This window comes from Castanea sativa, chromosome 6 (assembly GCF_040712315.1).
Source record: "Castanea sativa cultivar Marrone di Chiusa Pesio chromosome 6, ASM4071231v1".
NCBI classification, from domain to species: Eukaryota; Viridiplantae; Streptophyta; class Magnoliopsida; order Fagales; family Fagaceae; genus Castanea; species Castanea sativa.
In genome coordinates, this window is record NC_134018.1 from 21,900,223 (window position 1) to 21,920,152 (window position 19,930).

Below are 19,930 nucleotides of genomic sequence, written 5' to 3' on the forward strand. Positions count from 1 at the left end.
AAACTAGAAATGAGGAGGTAAATGCTGCTGTCGTCTTTGCCCTTGTCTTACTAGTAGAACTTCTTCAGGTGCTCCATGTTCCATGGATGACTTAGCTTTTTTCCGTCTAGTGTCTCTAAGTAGTACGTTCCCTTCCTATGCCATGAAATGATTCTATATGGCCTTTCCCAGTTAGATCCTAGTTTCCCTTGGGAGGCATCTTTTGTAGCACCTAGTACCCTTCTTAAGACCAGATCTCCCACCTAGAAATCCCTGTGCCTAACCTTGGAGTTGTAATGCTTCGCCATTATGTCTTGGTATTGCGCTAATCTCTGCTCTGCTGCGGCCCAGACTTCGTCCACAAAATCAAGCTGTAAACGCATGGCTTCGTCGTTTTTGTTCTCTTCGTAGTTCTCCACACTGTAGCTTGTTAGCCCCACTTCTTCTGGTATGACGGCCTCATTACCATATGCCAATCGAAATGGTGTTTCCCCTGTCGGTGTTCTCGCCGTTGTCCTGTATGCCCATAAAACACTTGGCAACTCGTCCGGCCATATGCCCTTTGCCCCTTTGAGCTAGGTCTTGATACTTTTGAGCAAGGACCGGTTCGTGACTTCAACCTATCCATTGGCCTGTGGGTGGGCGGGCGATGAGTAGTGATTCTTGATCCCAAGCTGGGACCAAAAGTCTCTGAACGCGTCGTTGTCAAATTGTTTTTCGTTGTCCGAAACCAGCACCCTCGAAATTCCATACCTGCAAATAATATTCCTCCATACAAAACTTTGGATATTCTTCTCCGTAATGGTGGCCAAGGCTTCTGCTTCTACCCATTTGTTGAAGTAATCAATGCCAACTACTAAGAACTTCAACTGCCTTACTGCTGTTGGGAACGGACCTAATCCCCATTGTGCAAATGGCCATGGGGCCGTCATAGGGGTAAGTTCTTTCATTGGTTGTCTTATGAAATTTTCAAATCGTTGGCACTTGTTGCAGGCTCTGACGTATGTGTTGGCATCATTCTGCATTGTTGGCCAGAAGTATCCTGCACGAAGTAACTTGTGCACTAAAGACCTACATCCAGAATGGTTTCCGCACACTCCTTCATGGACCTCCCTCATGACGTAGTTCGCTTCTTCGTGGTCGAGGCATCTTAGGTACGGTCGGGAGAATCCTCTTTTGTATAGGACGTCTTTAATCAAAACGAACCGGGCAGCTTTAACCTTCACCTTTCTTGCGACCTCTTTGTTGTCTGGCAACTTGCAATCCTTGAGATATGCCATTATTGGAGTCATCCAACAATGCTCACCGCTTACCTCTTGTATGCTAGCGCCATCTAATAATGATGAGAGTTGGACGAAGGATAATACCTGGTTGGGGATGATCATAGGTTCTGCTGAAGTTGCTTTTGCGAGTCGGTCAGCATCATGGTTCTCCTCCCTTGGGATTTGAACCATCTTGATTTGGAGGTTACTCGTTCGACCCTTCACTTCCTCGAGATACCTCTTCATCCTTTTATTCTTGCACTCATAGCTCCCATTAACCTGGCTGGTCACGACTTGAGAATCGGAGTATACAATCACACTCTTAGCTCCTGCTGCTATTGCGAGGTCTAGTCCAACTATCAAGGCTTCGTATTCCACTTCGTTATTGGTGGTAGAAAAGTCCAGACGAATCATGCATTTGATCCTATCTCCTTCCGGGGTGTGGAGTACAACTCCGGCACCTCCAGCATGTTTATTGGAAGATCCATCTGTATGGATTCTCCATATAGGAGTCTCCTCTGCCTCTTGGCCTTTTGTGAGAGTGAACTCAGCGATAAAATCCGCTACTACTTGCCCCTTCATGGCTGCTCGTGGCTGATACCGAATATCAAATTCACTCAGCTCAACCGTCCACAATGCCATCCGTCCAGCAGCTTCGGGGCTACTCATTGCTTGTTGCAAGGGCTGATCCGTGAGGACATTGATGGTATGTGCTTGAAAGTATGGTTTGAGTTTCCGTGCCGCGGTTACTAATGCAAGGGCGAGTTTTTCCATCTGAGGATACCTTTCTTCCGCTCCTCTGAGAGCTTGGCTTGTGAAATATACAGGCCTTTGTATTTTATTTTCCTTCCTCATAAGGGCTATGCTGATGGTTGCTGTGGAGACGGCTAGATATAAGAACAATTCTTCTCCCGGCTTGGATGGGCTGAGTAACGATAGAGAAGAGAGATATGCCTTCAAATGCCTTCTAGCACTCGTCCGTCCATTCAAATGATCTTTTCAAAGTTCGAAAGAAAAGGAGGCATTTGTCTGTTGCCCTTGATACGAATCTATTCAAGGCCGCTATCTTGCCGTTCAGACTTTGAACTTCCTTTACCGTCTTTTGAGGTGCTAATTCCATTATCACCTTTACCTTCTCGAGGTTCACTTTGATACCCCTCAGGGTTACCATAAATCCTAAGAACTTTCCTGCTATTACGCCGAACACACACTTACTCGGGTTCAGTTTCATTCTGTAAGACCGAAGAGTGTTGAAAGTCTCCTGGAGGTCGCTCAAATGGTCGGACTCTTGGACGCTCTTCACTAGCATGTCGTCTACGTAAACTTGCACATTTCTTCCAATCTGGTGCGAGAACATCCTGCATTCATTAATATCTAATATATGGCTCCTGCATTCTTGAGCCCGAAGGGCATTACTTTGTAGCAACTGATGATGAAGAAAAGTCCACTAGTAGTTGCGTGGCCTTCACTTGACTCGAAACAAATGAAGTTTTCTCCTGATCGCCTTCATCCAACTTGATCTGGTTGTAGCCGGAGAAGGCATCCATGAAGTTTAGGAGTTCATGTCTTGCAGTGGAATCTACCAAGGTATCAATACGCGGGAGTGGGTAACTATCTTTAGGGCAAGCCCTATTCAGATCCATGAAGTCGACACACATTCTCCAATTCCCATTGGCCTTCTTGACCATTACAACGTTTGCCAACCAATCAGGGTAGTATACCTTGCGTATGAAGCCCGCTTCTTGCAACTTTTGTACTTCCTTAGCTATGGCTCGGTCCCGTTCAGGGGTAAACACTCGCTTTTTCTGTCGGACGGGAGAGAACGAGGGTGAGTCATTCAGCCAGTGGACCATCACTGACGGGTCGATTCCTGGCATGTCTTCATGACTCCATGCGAAAATGTCTTGGTTTTTCTTAAGGAATGTTGCAAGTGATCGTCGGACTGATTGGCTGGTCAAAGTACCAATTCTCGTTGTCCGTTTGGGCCTGGAATCGTCGAGGACCACTTCTTCTAACTCTTCCACTGGTTGTGCTACCGTTCGTTGTTCCTCAATGCTCAACATTTGCATGTGGTCATCCATCTCTATCGTGGCCTCTTGTGGCTATCTGATTTCCACCCAACTCTCCTACTCCATACGCAGTCGGGAACTTGACCATTAAATGATAGGTCGAGGTTATAGCCTTCCATGTGTTGAGGGTAGGTCGTCCGAAAATAGCATTATAGGCAGACAAGCAATCGACCACAAGGAAAGGTACGTCCTTGGTGATCTGTTGGGGGCAGTCTCCCACCATGACGGACAATGTGATAATGCCAAGGGGGTAGACCCTCATTCCTCCGAAACCAACGAGGGGTGCATTTGCTGGCATCAGTCGCTCTCTTCCGATCCCCATCTGCTGGAATGCAGGGTAATAAAGAATATCAGCTGAACTTTCGTTGTCAACCAAAATGCGATGCATATTGTAATCTCCTACTTGCAGAGTTACAACAATTGCATCATCGTGCGGGTGGTGGAGACGCCGTGCATCCTCTTCTAAAAATTTGACAACTGGGTTGTCGACTCGTCTTATCTTTGGACTGCACCCGTTAGGTGGACACTCTGGACCGTCCTTAGATATGTTTTGCGGGCCTTTTTAGACGACCCAACAGCTGTTGGGCCCTCAACAATCATCCTAATGTCTCCTATCGGGGGCTTTGGGCGCTCGTTTTCCCGTTGGGTTGCTATGCCTTGGGGTGGGTCTGACCTGTCCTTGCTGACGAACCTCTAGAGCTTTCTTTGCCTGATAAGGGCCTCAATCTGTTGCTTCAGGTCGTAGCAGTCGGCTGTATCGTGACCGTGATCTCGATGAAAACGACAATACTTATCTCGTGACCTTTTTTTTGGGTCTCCTTTCAGCTTGCCTGGGAAAGTCAAGGCTTCTTTATCCTTGATTTGCATTAACACTTGGTCAATTGGAGTGGTCAGCGGAGTAAAACTCGTGAATTTACTCGTAGGCGATTTTGATTGTCTATCCTCCTGTCGTTCCCCGGTTTTTGCCATCTTCCGCCCTTTGTCTATTCTTGTATCTTCCTGTCTATCCCTCTTCCTAGGCTTTTCTTCTCTGGCCAGTAACGCATCTTCTATGTTCATGTACTTGGTTGCCCTGTAAAACACTTCGGACATAGTCTTTAGGTTGTTCTTATACAGAGAAAATAGGAACTTACCCTTTCGCAGCCCATTTGTGAATGCTGCTACAAGTATCTTGTCATCCGCTTCGTCTATTGAGAGGGCTTCCTTGTTAAAACGAGCTATGTATGATCTTAGAGTCTCGTCTTCTCGTTATCTAATGTTCATCAAACACGCGGTAGACTTCTTATACCGGTGACTCCCGATAAAGTGTGATACGAATTGCGCGCCTAATTCCTTGAAAGTGCCGATGGAATTAGGCGTCAACCTACTGTACCAGTCCCTCGCAGGTCTTTTCAATGTGGTGGGAAAAGCCCTACACATGATCTCATCTGGTACACCCTGAAGATGCATTAAGGTCTTGAAAGATTCCAAGTGATCCAATGGGTCCTTGGATCCGTCGTAATTCTCCACCTGAGGCATGCGAAATTTTGGGAGAAGGGGGCATGAACTTACGAGCGCTGTGAAAGGCGAGTCAGTTCTCTGGACTAGGTCGTTCAGGTTGTTGGAGATTCGACCTCTGAGGGCGTTCATCATCACATCCATCCGTTCCCTCATCTCCTGCATCTCAGCTGCTATGTGAGGTGGTAGGGTGTTTGAGATGGATGGCCGGTTAGTGTCCTGCCGCTCCAGTCTGCTCAGAGTGTTGCTACCCTCAGGCCCTTCTGGGTTCCTCCCATCCATGCTTGCACCTTCCTGGTCTTCCTTCAATGCGCTAGGGCGTGTATTCCTTTGTCGCAGTTGCTCCTTCAGATCATAATTCTACTTGGTCAGGCACTCAACTGCCGCTGCAAGCATTTGGACTTGCCTCTCCAAGGTTGTGGTGTGCGGTTCGTCGCCTTGATTGTTAGTTGTTGCCATCGATCGAGTGAGTATCATTCAACTTTTGTCTTAGGGATAAAGCAAAGGTTGATTACTCTCTAGTGCTAATGCTTCCCACAGACGGCACCAACTAATGATGAAGAAAAGTCCACTAGTAGTCGCGTGGCCCTCACTTGACTCGAAACAACACCTGCACAACAAAAGAAAAGACCAAACAAAGGGCACCGGTGTGGTGCAGGCCAAAAACCCTCCAAAGGTCAAGTTAGAGCTTTTTTCGCAACCCTAGGATGCCAGAGTTGAGTAAATTGTGCGTACCTTGATTTGTGAGGGTTTTAAGATATTTATAGTAGAGTCGGCCTCCTTTTCTTGCGTATCCAGGCTTTCTCCTTCTAGGGAAGATCCTCTTTAATTAGCGTATATTCCAGTACCCACTACTAGTTAGAATTCTTCTTGTATTGGGATTCTTCAAAGATTATCGTGAGGCGCAAGTTAATTCCATTTAGGAATCATTGGAGCCTAAGCAAGACAGATGATTGCCAAGTGTCGCTTATATCCGTCAATTGTACATCCAGGCAGCTTGGATCTGTTGACTATCAACCTGTCAGCCTCATACCGTCACATCCCAGTCAAATCGATCCGTCACCTGTATTTCTATTCCTCTTCAAGTAATATAATAGAAAAATGTATAAAATTTATACATTTTTGTTTAAAAAGTCTCACATCAGTAGGTGTATAATTGTGTAAATTTACAAGTTTACTACAATAACCATGTAAATTTATACTAACAATAATAATTTTGTGAAGAAAGAGAAACAATTAAAAAAACACAAGAAAAAAATTGGTATTTTAATGAAACGTTGTGTAAGATAGATAATTTGATATGTGGTATTTTAAAAAGTGAATATGTAAAATAGAAAAAAAATAATTTTATTTTTTATTTTTTATTTTTTTCAATTATATATATAAAATATAAAAGAGAAAATGTTAGTTTTTATGCTAAAATAGATATGAACTTTTGCACAAGTTTTTATGCTAACACGACCCACAATAATGATTTTAATTTAATTGATTTTGGTATGTTAAAAACTAGTTTTGATGAATTTGGAAATTTAGAATATAATCTAACCATATTATATGAATTATAATAATTTATTAAAAAAGTTATGAAAACTCATTGTTTTTACAAGATATAAAAACATGTATATACAACTAACTGACCCAATCTAACCCGTGTGGATCAGGTTGGGTTGATTTTCACAAATTTGATGGGTTCAAAATTTCTCAATCTGACATAATTGGGTTGGATTGAAAAAACATCTTCCAATCTGACCCATGTAGACATGTAATTATTGATATGTATAAGATAGTTATTAATATTTAATTGACCTAAAATTTGATATGGATAAGAACAAGAGACATACACTGCATCTTGAAAAAATTAGTTCCATAGAAATTATGGAATATAATATAAGCTGTCAATTATCAAAAAAATGGTGTATAAGTAGTCAAAGAAAAAAATGATTTCCATAGAATTAAGGGTGACTCGATATCCTTAATAAAAAATTTAAAAGAAAAATCACATGTGAGAATCGAAAAGCCAAAATAGTCAAGAGTGGAAAGTATTACTTGGCCACCAACATATTTTCCATGTCGCAAGCCTACCAAACAAAAACAAAATGATTGGACAGTGAGTGCACGCGCAAAGTGTAAACGTGGGGGTGGTGGGATTGGGGCAATATCTTTTTCCTCGTTAGACCGCACCAAACAAACATGTCCAACTCCAACACTCCAACCTAATCCAAACCCCACCACTTCACACTCACAATTATTACTAATATTTTGTAGAAAACAAACAGACAAATTATGCTGGTATTGAATATAAGCGACTGTGAGAGGAGAGACAATGTGTGACTTGTAAACTGTGAAGCAAAAACCAAAAAAATAAAAATAAAAAATAAAAAATGAAAACCCAAAAGTCAGCTCTTGCGTCTTCAGTTTCAAAAATGACTTGCCTCCCCAACTGTTTGTCCATTAAAATATAGATTCTCAGCCAAGATAAGGAGCTTTCCTTTTCTATATCAGAAAATTGCACTCACACATGACACAGTGTTTTCGTATTACTGTTCCTTGATTTGAAATATCTATAGCTCCTTTTTCTTCCTCTAGATTCTGTCATCTTTTTAGACTTTGAATATTAGTGAGGGTGAGAGAGACGTGTCTCGTTTTGAATTTGGTGCAGCTAATTTGAGGAAAAAGTGGCTACAGTGTTGAGTTTACAGGTTACTGTTATTTCACTTCCAAGTGATGTTAATGAAGATCAGATCTTTATGGTTTTCACTGGTGGGGCTTTCTTTGGGTTTTTCATGGGTGTACTAGCTTAGTTAAAGTTTCTTCCTTTTTCCCAACTTCTCTCATTTCTTCTGCTTGAGTGACTGAAATCTTTGTTCTTGGGATCTGATATCAGTGTTTCATTTGGTTTTACATCAGGTATTGTAGCTTGATTTGCAAGTTGTTCTTTTGCGGCTCCTTTGGTGTTTTTGGAGGTGGGTTTTAAGTTTCTTCAAAGTGGGTATTTTTCATTCTCTCTCTTCATGGGGTGCTAGTGTTAGTCATAGTGTGACTCTGTTGCTTGTTCAGCAAAATAAGTTGTTGGGTTCTTGATTTTTGGTCAAGGGTTTTGATTTCTGGTGGGGACTGGGGATCTCAGTGCTTCTACTTGGTATTTATTATTGCTTCACTTTTTTTATAATGGTCACTGTTAATTGCTTCAATTGCAAGCTGTTGTTAGTTGGCCTTCTTGTGGTTTCAGAGGTGTTCTGGGATGTGGGTATTTAAGGTGCTTCACTTGAACGTTTCTTCTTCTGGGCCTCTTTTCTCTTTCTATAAGGGGCAGTGTTTGTTTTGCACTTTCACATTGAAGTTGGTTTCTGAGTTCCTAAATTTACTGGTCTAGGGATTTGATATCTGGTGGGGATTGGTGATCTCAATTGTCTTGTAAGTTTTGCTTCGTTTGCAAGCTGCAAGTTGGGTCCTATTATTTTTTTGGTGGAGGTGTTTGCATGTGGGTATCCAAAGTTTCTTCATTTGGATTCTTCTTAGCTTCTGAAAAGCAGTGCATGCAAAACAATAGCAAATTCAGTTTAGTTTATGGGAGCATTGGTCTTGATTTGAACTGGAAAATCTCCTTTGGTTTCAGCAATGGTGGTGCTGGGGCTTGTTGCAATGACTTTCCTCAAATGGGTATTTTTGGCTTGCTTTCTTTGTTCATGTTTGGGTCTGAAAACCCAAGCCTCATCCTGTAATCCAAATGATCTGTTGGCGCTCAAGGACTTTGCAGGAAACCTCACAAATGGGTCCATTGTCACATCCTGGACCAGTGCATCTATTTGCTGCAGTTGGGATGGTGTTGTCTGTGAGAATGTGAAGAATGGTAGCTCAGTTACTAGTAGAGTGACCAAGTTGCTTCTCTCCAGAAAGGGTCTCAAAGGGATAATTTCACACTCTTTGGGTAGACTGGACCATCTGAAATTTCTCGATCTTTCAAGCAATCATCTCAATGGTGAATTGCCTGCAGAGCTCTCAAACTTGAAGCAGCTGGAAGTTCTTGATTTGAGCTATAACATGCTATCAGGACCAGTTTCAAAGGCACTTTCCGGTCTTGAATCCATTCAAACACTGAATATCTCTAGCAACATATTCAATGAGAGTTTGCGCGAGCTCGGGGGATTGCCAAATATTGTTGTGTTCAACATCAGCAACAATTCATTCGCTGGTGGGTTTGATTCTCGCATTTGCAATTCCTCAAATGGGATTCAGATTCTTGATGTGTCTGTGAACCATTTGATGGGCGGTCTTGAAGGCTTGGATAATTGCAGCATCTCTCTCCAACAATTACATGTGGATTGCAATTCCCTTTCAGGGCCTCTTCCTGATTCTTTGTATTCTATGTCAGCTTTGGAGCAACTCTCAGTCTCTGGAAACAATTTCTCTGGCCAGTTAAGCATGGACTTGAGTAAGCTCTCTAGCCTTAAAACCTTAGTCATTTTTGGAAATCATTTTTCAGGTGATCTGCCTGATGTGTTTGGGAACCTCACAAAACTAGAACTATTAGTTGCACACACAAATTCATTTTCTGGGATATTGCCATCTACCCTTGCACTTTGCACAAAGCTTCAAGTGCTTGATCTTCGTAACAATTCGATTACGGGCCATATTGATCTTAATTTCACTGGGTTGCCCAACCTCTGCCAACTTGATCTTGCCAGTAATCGGTTTTATGGGCCTCTTCCAAATTCTCTATCTAATTGCCGTGAATTGAAAATTTTGAGCCTTGCTAAGAATGAATTGACTGGCCAAATCCCTGAAGATTTTTCAAAGCTTACATCATTGTTGTCCCTCTCATTGTCGAACAACAGCTTTGTGAACCTAACTGGGGCACTATCTGTGCTTCAGCAATGTCAAAATCTCACCACTCTTGTTCTTACAAGGAATTTTCATGGCGAGGAAATTCCTCAAAATGTGAGTGGGTTCAAGAGTTTGATATTTTTCGCTATTGGGAATTGTGCTTTGAAGGGACAAATCCCAGGTTGGCTATTGAGTTGTAGGCAGTTGCGAGTCCTGGATTTGTCTTGGAATCACTTGGATGGCAGTATCCCCAGCTGGATTGGTCAGATGGAAAGTTTGTTTTACTTGGACTTCTCAAATAACTCTCTCACAGGTGAAATCCCGAAGAGTTTGACAGAGCTAAAGAGCCTCATTTTTTTAAATGGAAGTTCATCAAATCTTACTGCTTCAGCTGGGATTCCACTATACGTTAAGCGAAACCAGAGTGCTAATGGTCTGCAATACAACCAGGCCTCAAGTTTCCCACCTGCAATATACCTGAGCAATAACAGAATAAGTGGAATAATATCACCTGAAATTGGGCGATTAAAAGCACTGCATGTGTTAGATTTGAGCAGGAACAACATAACTGGAACAATCCCTAGCTCCATTTCAGAGTTGAGCAACTTGGAATTGTTGGATTTGTCGTATAATAATCTTTCTGGATCCATCCCCCTGTCATTTAGCAAGCTTACATTCTTGTCAAAGTTTAGTGTGGCATATAATCACTTGTATGGAGCAATTCCAACTGGGGGACAGTTCTCAATCTTTCCAAGCTCCAGCTTTGAGGGCAACCTGGGACTTTGTGGGCAGGTAGATTCGCCATGTGATATCGGTGGCCATACAGGGCCAAGACCTGCTATTTCATCTGGCTCAAACAGTAAATTTGGTCGAAACAGCATCTTCGGCATAACAATCAGCATAGGTGTTGGAGTTGCCGTGCTACTTGCAATTGCACTGCTTAAAATGTCCAGGCAGAATGTGGGAGATCCAGTTGATAACTTTGATGAGGAACTCAGCAGGCCACGCAGGTTATCTGAAGCCCTTGGATCTTCAAAGCTGGTGCTCTTTCAGAATTCAGACTGTAAAGATCTTACAGTCACAGAGTTGTTAAAATCTACAAACAATTTCAACCAAGCGAACATAATTGGTTGTGGTGGATTTGGTCTGGTTTACAAAGCCAACCTTCCTAATGGGACAAAAGCTGCAATCAAGAGACTTTCTGGGGATTGTGGTCAGATGGAACGTGAATTCCAGGCTGAAGTGGAAGCCCTCTCAAGAGCTCAGCATAAGAACCTTGTTGCTCTTCAAGGTTATTGTCGATATGGTAATGACAGGTTGCTAATTTACTCCTACATGGAGAATGGAAGCTTGGATTATTGGCTTCATGAGAATGTTGATGGGGTTTCACTCTTAAAATGGGACGCAAGACTCAAGATAGCTCAAGGCGCAGCTCGTGGGTTGGCTTACTTGCACAAGGGTTGTGAGCCAAACATTGTCCACCGAGACATAAAATCCAGCAACATTCTTTTGGATGAAATTTTTGAAGCTCATTTGGCTGATTTTGGTCTCTCCAGGCTATTGCAACCGTATGATACTCATGTCACAACAGATTTGGTTGGTACCTTGGGCTATATCCCTCCCGAATATAGTCAGACTTTAACGGCAACTATCAGGGGTGATGTCTATAGTTTCGGGGTTGTTCTTCTCGAGCTTCTTACTGGTAAAAGGCCTGTGGAAGTTTGCAAAGGCAAAAACTGCAGGGATTTGGTTTCTTGGGTGTTTCAGATGAAATCTGAGAAGAGGGAGGAAGAAATTATAGATTCAGCAATATGGGATAAGGATCATGAGAAGCAGCTCTTAGAAGTGCTTGGTATTGCCTGTAAATGTTTAGACCGAGATCCACGACAAAGGCCCTCTATTGAGCAAGTTGTTTCGTGGCTCAACGGTGTTGGATATAAAGAAGCACAACAATGAACTTCATTGCTTTTCTCTTATGGATCGAATTTTCTGTTGCGGTTGCCAGGAAATATGGAGGGTATACCTGTAAAGAAAGGTTATCTTGAGATTTTGAAGGTTTGGAATTGGGGTGAGTTTCAACAAGTGACTGGTTTCTTATCAAATACAGCCGTATGTACTGTATACTGACAGATGAACTTTGTATACATAGGCTATTTGGCCATTTCTTTTGCTGGAAAATAAGTATTCATGTAATGTATCAATTCTTCTATGATTAATTCCAGATGTTTTCCAATGCGTTGCAAAAATGAAAATATCAATTATGCTACACAGCAAATCAAGATTAATTCGATTCTCAAAAAACAAAAGAAATCATAATTTTTCTCTTCTAGAGCAAACATCATATTAATGTTGATCTAGGAATTATGGACATGGTAGTGGTAGTGGTTCAGACATGACACAAGTAATTTTTAAAAAATTATAATGAAAAATTATAGTAACAAATGACCAATACAACACCGAAATGATACAAATACGACATAGATACAACATTAGTATGACATTCTAAATGAAGTATTTATGCTTTATCAACGTTGATTGATTTCATTGGTGGATTATGGGATTTGAATTTATTTTATATTGAAAATTTGAAGGGTATTGATTGTTATTTTAGTTATGATTTGATTTTTCTTATTTGATATAATTTGGAAAGAAAACATGATGGTTATTTTTTTATTTTTTTTTTTGAGAATGAAGTTCATGAATATTATTAAGTAACAGGCAAATCCACCTGATAAGCAACACGAGTATAGATAGGAACTTCCTTCATCAAAACAGAAAAACGCATGTCTAACTACGTTGTGAGTTATAAGGTTACCATCCCTACCAACGTGTAAAAAACTAGTACAATTAAACAAGTCTGCCAAACTTTGGTTATGTTGAGTTTAATGAACAGAATTACATTGAAAATTTTTCCATAAACTTGGTGGGGATCTAGGGTAGACTCTTGGTTCAACCTATATTTCAGACTACTTTAGGTGGTGTTATGATTTCCTTCCTAAATCATGATATCCCTTTTGCAAACCTTGTGATGCATCAAATTTGATTTCGGAGCAAAAGTTGATGGAAAGTAAAGTTGAAAAAGCTACCATAACTGCCCACCTCGACCAACTATACCCCATTCTCATTGCCATTGGCATGAAATCCACCTATCACAACAACAACTTTACCCCACGTACCTGTATCAAATTTCTAAATTGAACTAAATTCAAATCTCATTGGAAACCAAAACACCCATTTTTTCAAAAGGACCTCTTGTCAACGATTGATGACAAAACTGAAAACCCAATCTACCAAAACCTTACCTACTTTATCATCGTGTCCCATCAGCCCAGCGACAATGCAACATACCATCACCATCTTAGAATCGGACAATTACTCCTCTATCCATTAAATGGATTAGTCCAAGTCACAATCAAGATTTCTCATAATTGCTGCCTAAAACGATAGTTTTAACTTTGCACAGAGGTATTGATATAATTATACAACATATTTCATAATATTTTTACAATTATTGAGATGCCAATTTTTTATAAGTTATAATAAAATAATAAAATATGAGACTATGATCAATTACAACTTATTGTAAAAACTACATGTAACTACGATATTTAATGATTTATTCAATACGTACTGTTCATTACTTTATTAGCTTTTTTATTATTTATTTTTAATATTTATATGAGCTAGCATATATATTGTTAAACTGGCAACACAAATTTCATAATATACAATTATTGAGGTGTCAATTTTTTATACATCAAAAGAAAATAATAAAATATGAGATTATGATTAACCACAACTGAAAATAAACGTTTTGTGAAAATGTTATAACACTTGTTGTTATTACAATATTTTCACAATTGTTAAGATCTCAATTTCTTATAGATCAAATAAAAAATTGCTAAGTCCACAATATTTTCATATTAATTTCACAACAAATCATAAGTGGTAAGATGTTGTTGATGGATAAAAAAGTGATATCAATTGTGGGTTCATTTTAAAATCAGTAACAACTTGCCTTTTAGAATTCGATATGAAAATATTATGGAGATATCATTTCTATAAAATAAATAATGTATCAAACCTAAATTTACCACAGTTGAAAATAAGGTATTGTGAAAATATTGTGACATTTTGTTATGTTCCTAGACTTTTCTTTTGGTTTAGTCAAATTTGGTGAGCGAAAATTCATTGTTTCAAGCACAATTTTATCCTGTTAGTTTTTTATTTACTACATAGTTTGAAGTGGTTGTCCCAATTAAAAATCAATAACAATTTACTCCGTAGGATTTGTTGTGAAAATGTTGTGGATGTAGCATTATTTTAAAATAAAATTATAAAATATCACACCAGGGCCCACCATAGCTAAAATAAAGGTATTGAGAAAAGATTGTGACATTTATTGTGTTCCTGACCTTTTTTTTTGTTTAGCCAATTTGTTGAGCCAAAATTCATAGTTTTACGGACAATTTTCTTGGATTTTTTAAAACACATTCTTTAAGGTAAAAACACATAGTTTTACTAACAAAAAAAAAAAAAAAAAAAAAAAGATGCTACGTCCACAACATTTTCACAACAAATCACAAGTGGTAAGTTGTTATTGGTTTAAATTTGAACCTAACACAAAGATTACTTTTTTCCCCCCAACAATAACAACCAATAACAGCCTGCCACTTATGATTTGTTGTAAAAATGTTGTAGACATATCATTTCTCAAAAAAAAAAAAATTATAGAAAAATTACTTTCCTCTTTTATGTTTGAAGTAGTTTCATCCTCCAACTTTAAAATTGAATAATTTCCTTATTTATATTTTGTACACAAGCATATAGTCTTTATTGTTACTTTCTTAGTTAAATCTTAACAAAATCTTATAATTCATAGAATATTTCATTATTCAATGTCTAAAATTCCTCACTAAATTTTAATGTCCCAAAAATTTTCTTTTTGTATTTTGAGTTTTATGTGTTAGTCATACTTAAAAAGTAAAAACCATGATCTATAGTATTCTATTTGTTACCTAGGGAATACTAATTATTAGAGATTTAAATCTTCTAGTTTTATAATTTTATCTAATAGAAACTTCAATGACATATGTCTTTTGTTATTTTGTTCTTTTTTTATTTCTTAAAAATGTGTTTATGAAAAATTAAGTAAGCTAAGCATCGTAATTAAACTTATAAAATAAAGGCGTAAATGCACTTTTAGTCCCTACATTTTGCACTTTTTCCATTTTAGTCCCTACATTTTATTTTTACCACTTTTAGTCCCTAAACCAATTAACGCCTGACGTTTAGGTCCTTTCCGTTACCTACTCATGGCAAAAGCTGACGTGGCTGACGTGAACACAGTGAATGCTGACCTGGACATTAAAATATTATTAAAAAAATTATTTGACATTTTTTAAATACTAAAATTAAAAAAAATTAATTACTCAATTTTAATTTAAAAAAAAAAAACAAAAAAATATTACTAGCTTTCAAACAAAAATTTTACTTTTTAATTAAAATGAATTATGGGCTTTCAAACCAAATTAATCCTTATTTTCTTATCATTTTCTTTTCCTTTCTTGTACTTTCTTTATAACCAAACACATCAAAATAATTTATTTTTTCTTTTCATTAAATTTTTTTCTAGAAGAACATGTTCATGTTCTTTGTGTTCTTCCCTTTAATCAATCTCCAGCAAAAAACAAACCCTAAACCCAGATCCTAACCAAACCCTAAACATCATCACAAGAACACAAGAGCACAAAACCAGAACCAAACACAAACTCAAATTTAAAAACACAAAGAACTTAACAAACAAAAAAGAAGGAATTCAAAATCCCTGGCACGAAGCAAGAATCCTCTACTGCGTCGTCCCAGTCTCCGCCATCTACTTTCCGATCAGACCTATCCCGAACATCACCCACCGCCACTGCCAGTAAAACCAGCCGCCACAACCCATGGCTAAAAATTCATTGTCCCAAAAAACATTCAATATCAAACCCACCAAAAAACCACCACAAATATAATTTTAAAAAAACCACCACCACAAACCCACCAACCACACCACCGCCGACCACCACCAAATTATAACCCAGCAACCCAAATCAGCCAAAAGTCACGACAGCCCACCACCAAACCTCCTCACGGCAGCCCACAGCCTGATCCATAAAGCCCAAGACAGCCCACCGCCGAAGCTCCTCACGGCAGCCCACGGCCTGACCCACAAAGCCCAAGACAACCCATCGCCGAAGTTCCTTAAGCTTCAATCCTTTGTTGTTGACCATGACAGCCAAGAAACGGCAGTGAGTCCTTTCTAGGCTTGGTCTATGGGTTTCACATCAATGGACCTAGTCGATCTAGACCCAGAAAACCCAGATCTACCCACCACCTGTGATGAGAGCAAGGACAAGTCCGCCGGCGACGGCGTGGCTGGAGACGGCAGCAATGGTTGGGATGGAGAGGGAGAGAAGGGCAACGATGACTGATCTGAAGGCTAAGCACCAAGATAGAGGGAGAAAGAAGATAAAGAGGAAGAAAGAAAGAAGACTAAAGAAAGAAAGGGAGGCGGAGAAACTGAGAGAAAGATCTGGGGAAGAAGAAGAAAAAGAAACTAGGCATAAACATATAGATCTAAGGTCCTGCATTTTCTTTTTAATCATGTTTTTTTTGTTTTTTATAATTTTTAAAATTGATAAATTTTTTTTAAGGTTAGATGCTGATGTGGAAGCTAACATGGATGCTGATGTAGCATTTTTTAATAATATTTTAATGTCCAGGTCAGCATTCACTGTGTTCACGTCAGCCACGTCAGCTTTTGCCGTGAGTAGGTAACGGAAAGGACCTAAATGTCAGGCGTTAATTGGTTTAGGGACTAAAAGTGGTAAAAATAAAATGTAGAGATTAAAATGAAAAAAGTGCAAAATATAGGGACTAAAAGTGCATTTACGCCAAAAATAAAATGATAAAGAAGGAAGTATGAATAACAAAATATTCATTACAAACGGCTGTAGGTATTTAATTTGATGAAGAGTTTCAATTGTAGCATATGTTATCATTTATTTCGAGAATTTAAATATTATGATAATGTTATATCAAAACTTAGTTATTTATTGTTGGAAGATGACGACATTTGTTATCATTCTTAGTAGATTATATTTGTGAGTAGATATTATCTTTAGTAAATAAGTTCTAAGAAATTATTATACTAAATAGATAGCCATATGTTAAATAACTATTCTAAATTAAAGTACATGATTTGATACTACTTCAAAAAAAATTCTATTTAAAATTTTCACTCAAGGGATAGCACGTGCCTTGCATGTGCAATCCTTACTGGTATATTTAAATATCCCTATAGTATTTAGTTTATTAACCCTTAATTTAGTTAATGTTTTATATTATCAATTTTTATTTTAAAATCTATTATTCTTATTGATTAATCCAATTAAATAATGCTAGAGATATTACAAATTTTACATCATAGATCTTACAAATTGACATGTCATCAATCAGGAAAAAGGTATTCAAATATTTATTTATTCATTTATTTATATTGTTTAAGTAAAACAAATTATATTCTTATCACATTCATTTGTAAATTTTTTTATAGTAAAAGTTCTAGTAAGTTTTGCATTTTTAATGTGTGTGTGTGTGTGTATGTCTTTCCTAGATAATACTAAAACTATTACAAATTTTAGTACAAAATGCTAACAAATTGATGTGATAATGAATGTAATTGGTGGCACTTTAAAAAGATAACAAATGAATATTTTGAATGCACAAAACTTAGGTACAGTACCTTAAGTGCTGTACCTAAGATTTAGCCATGTGGCTACTTAACTAAAAAATACACTTTCATCCCATAAGGAAATATCCTCATGGTAGAATTTTAAAAAGGGAACTTAAGGAACAACACTTAAGTATTGTACTTAAGTCTTGCCCTATATGCAATACTTTAGGTGTTGTTCATTAAGTTTCTTTGTTAAGATTCTGTCATGTGGTTGCTTAATTAAATAATACACTTTCATCCTATAAGAAAAAAGCCACATGACTGAATTTTAAGAGGGGAACCTAAGGAACCGTACATAAGTACTGTATATAAGTTTTGCTCATTTTGAATTACTTCTTGTGATTTGTGACATATTAATTTATAAGACTTATATAAAAGAAATTGTAATTTTCTAATACCATTAAATTTTTTGAATTTTTTAAGAGTGAAGGTGCAACTGCCAAATTTTTATTTATTTATTTTAAATCACTTATTGCACCCAAATTGGGGCATTTCTCTAGTAAAGGGCCCTAGGCCATGACCTAAGTTGTTTTGGACACCTAATTGTTTTAAAAAAGTTGTTTTGGACACAAATTAACATTGATTACTTCCATATATCAAAATTATGGTATTTGAATTTATTTGAGTTTTTATTTTATTTTTAGGGTTTTTAAGGAGTTGATTGTTAATTTTACACTAAAGTACAATTTTGGCTCTTGAAGTTTGAGCTTGTTTTCATTTTGGCTTTCTACATTTCAAATTTTCATTTTGGCCTTTCATGTTTGATTATGTTTTTCATATTTGCCATGACATATATTTTTGTTGGTAATCTAATTGTGAAGTGTCAAGTAAATGTCATCCATTAAAACACGCCACTCATATAAGTCCTCTTCTATTAGTAACCTGATTGTTAAGTGTCAGATAAGTCTTTTCTATTAGAGTATGTCACCCATATAAGTCAGTTTCCATTAATAATCTAGTTGTTAACTGCATAGATAAGTGATAATGCTAGGTATTACCATATTACTAATAAAAATGGATGACATGACTAATATGAAATATCAAAATCAAAAATGAAGGGTCAAAATGAAAATTATGAAACATAAAGGGCTAAAATGAAAACAAATTCAAACTTTAAGGGTCAAAGGTGTGCTCTAGTATTTTATTTATTATGATTTGATGTTTTTTTCTTCTTAGTTGATGTGATTGGGTACCCTATTTATAGGCTTACAAGAAAAATTATTTGCATATTGAATTTGATGAATAAAGTTACAGGAATTTTATCCCCCCATAAACTTGGTGGTGATCTTTCTCTTCTTCCTAAATCCCTACAATATCCCTTGACTAATGTACACAATTGGATCATAAAGTTTGAAATTGTTTTCATTTTTCCCTTAATGTATCAAAATTTTCATTTTAAACCTTCAAGATTGATTTTGTTTTCATAATGGCCAGGTCGTCTATTCTATCAATAATCTAGCTGTTCATAATATGTTTCTTTTTGCTTATAATAATGAAATTTTTATATCCCACAACATTTTAAAACTAGTATTCATGTGATAGTTAAACATGAAGGGTACTTAATGGTCAGATTATTAACATAAGTGGACGACATGTGGCCAATATGAAAACATAATTAAACATGAAGGGCCAAAATGAAAATTTTGATATAAAAGGGGCCTTAATGAAAAAAACACAATCTCTAGGGTCAAAATTGTACTTTAGTCATATCCCTTTAATAAAACTAGCTTATAACTCTATGCATATGCATAGATTTACTTAAAAGATACACATTAAGATGTATAGTATAATTCTTACATATATAATTTAAATATTATTGATAATCATTCTTATATATTTTTTAACTCTTTAAAAAGTCTTGTAAGAATGTTATTAGGTATTAAATAAAAATTTTCCATTTAAAAAAAATATTTTTATGTTTATTAATTCTAGACTCTTTTGTTTTTGTACACAATAACTCACTTGAATAAATATTTATGATATGGTCCACATTTGATTCCAAAATTAAGAAATAAAACTCACTTTAAAAATAAATAATTTATGATACATGGCACAAAATTGAACTTCGATTGTAGAATCTAATTAGATTTTCTCTAAACTTTACCTATTAATATATATATACATATGTGTGTGTGTGTGTGTGTGTGTGTGTGTGTGTGTGACTTTTAAATTTGAATTTTTTTAATTAGTTATACAAAAAAAGGTTCATAAATATAAAATCAATCAAACTCTCTCTTCCACTAATTTTATATATAGTGTTAGATATATGATTATGTTTTTTTTTTTAATGATTTATTTATATTGGACTCCTCATTTTCTACACTAAATTAACTCATTCGGCACAAAAATTAAAAAATTTCAATTAGATGGGACATATATATATGTGTGTGTGTGTGTGTGTGTGTGTGTGACTTATAAACTTGAATTGTTTTTAGTTCTATAAAAAAAAGGCTCATAAATATAAAATCATTAAAAAATTATGTGTTTTTTTTTAAAATTTTTTTTTATGATTTACTTATATT

General features: G+C 37.0%; 2 protein-coding genes across 2 annotated transcripts; one reads left to right on the forward strand and one right to left on the reverse strand.

Moving 5' to 3' along the window:
* Window positions 1-242: 242 nt before the first annotated feature.
* LOC142639650 (uncharacterized) lies at window positions 243-3,322 on the reverse strand. Its single transcript, XM_075813799.1, has 5 exons — window positions 2,963-3,322; window positions 2,457-2,599; window positions 1,186-2,166; window positions 733-1,050; window positions 243-495 (listed from the first exon to the last, which is right to left on the reverse strand). The coding sequence occupies exons 1-5, from the start codon at window positions 3,320-3,322 to the stop codon at window positions 243-245; spliced, it is 2,055 nt and encodes a 684-aa protein (XP_075669914.1).
* Window positions 3,323-7,346: 4,024 nt separating this feature from the next.
* Window positions 7,347-11,877, forward strand: LOC142640497 (phytosulfokine receptor 2). The gene has a single exon (XM_075814622.1). The coding sequence runs from the start codon at window positions 8,426-8,428 to the stop codon at window positions 11,585-11,587; it is 3,162 nt and encodes a 1,053-aa protein (XP_075670737.1). The 5' UTR covers window positions 7,347-8,425; the 3' UTR covers window positions 11,588-11,877.
* Window positions 11,878-19,930: the final 8,053 nt, after the last annotated feature.

What these genes read in the sequence shown, in the direction of transcription:
- LOC142639650 (XM_075813799.1), bottom strand. Translation starts at nt 3,322, where the DNA reads ATGGATGACCACATGCAAATGTTGAGCATTGAGGAACAACGAACGGTA. An exon ending in AAGCGGGCTTCATACGCAAG is followed by an intron (nt 2,600 to 2,962) that starts GTATACTACCCT and finishes TAATGAATGCAG; the next exon opens with GATGTTCTCGCACCAGATTG. An exon ending in TGGAGGAATATTATTTGCAG is followed by an intron (nt 496 to 732) that starts GTATGGAATTTC and finishes ATGGGCATACAG; the next exon opens with GACAACGGCGAGAACACCGA.
- LOC142640497 (XM_075814622.1), top strand. Translation starts at nt 8,426, where the DNA reads ATGGTGGTGCTGGGGCTTGTTGCAATGACTTTCCTCAAATGGGTATTT.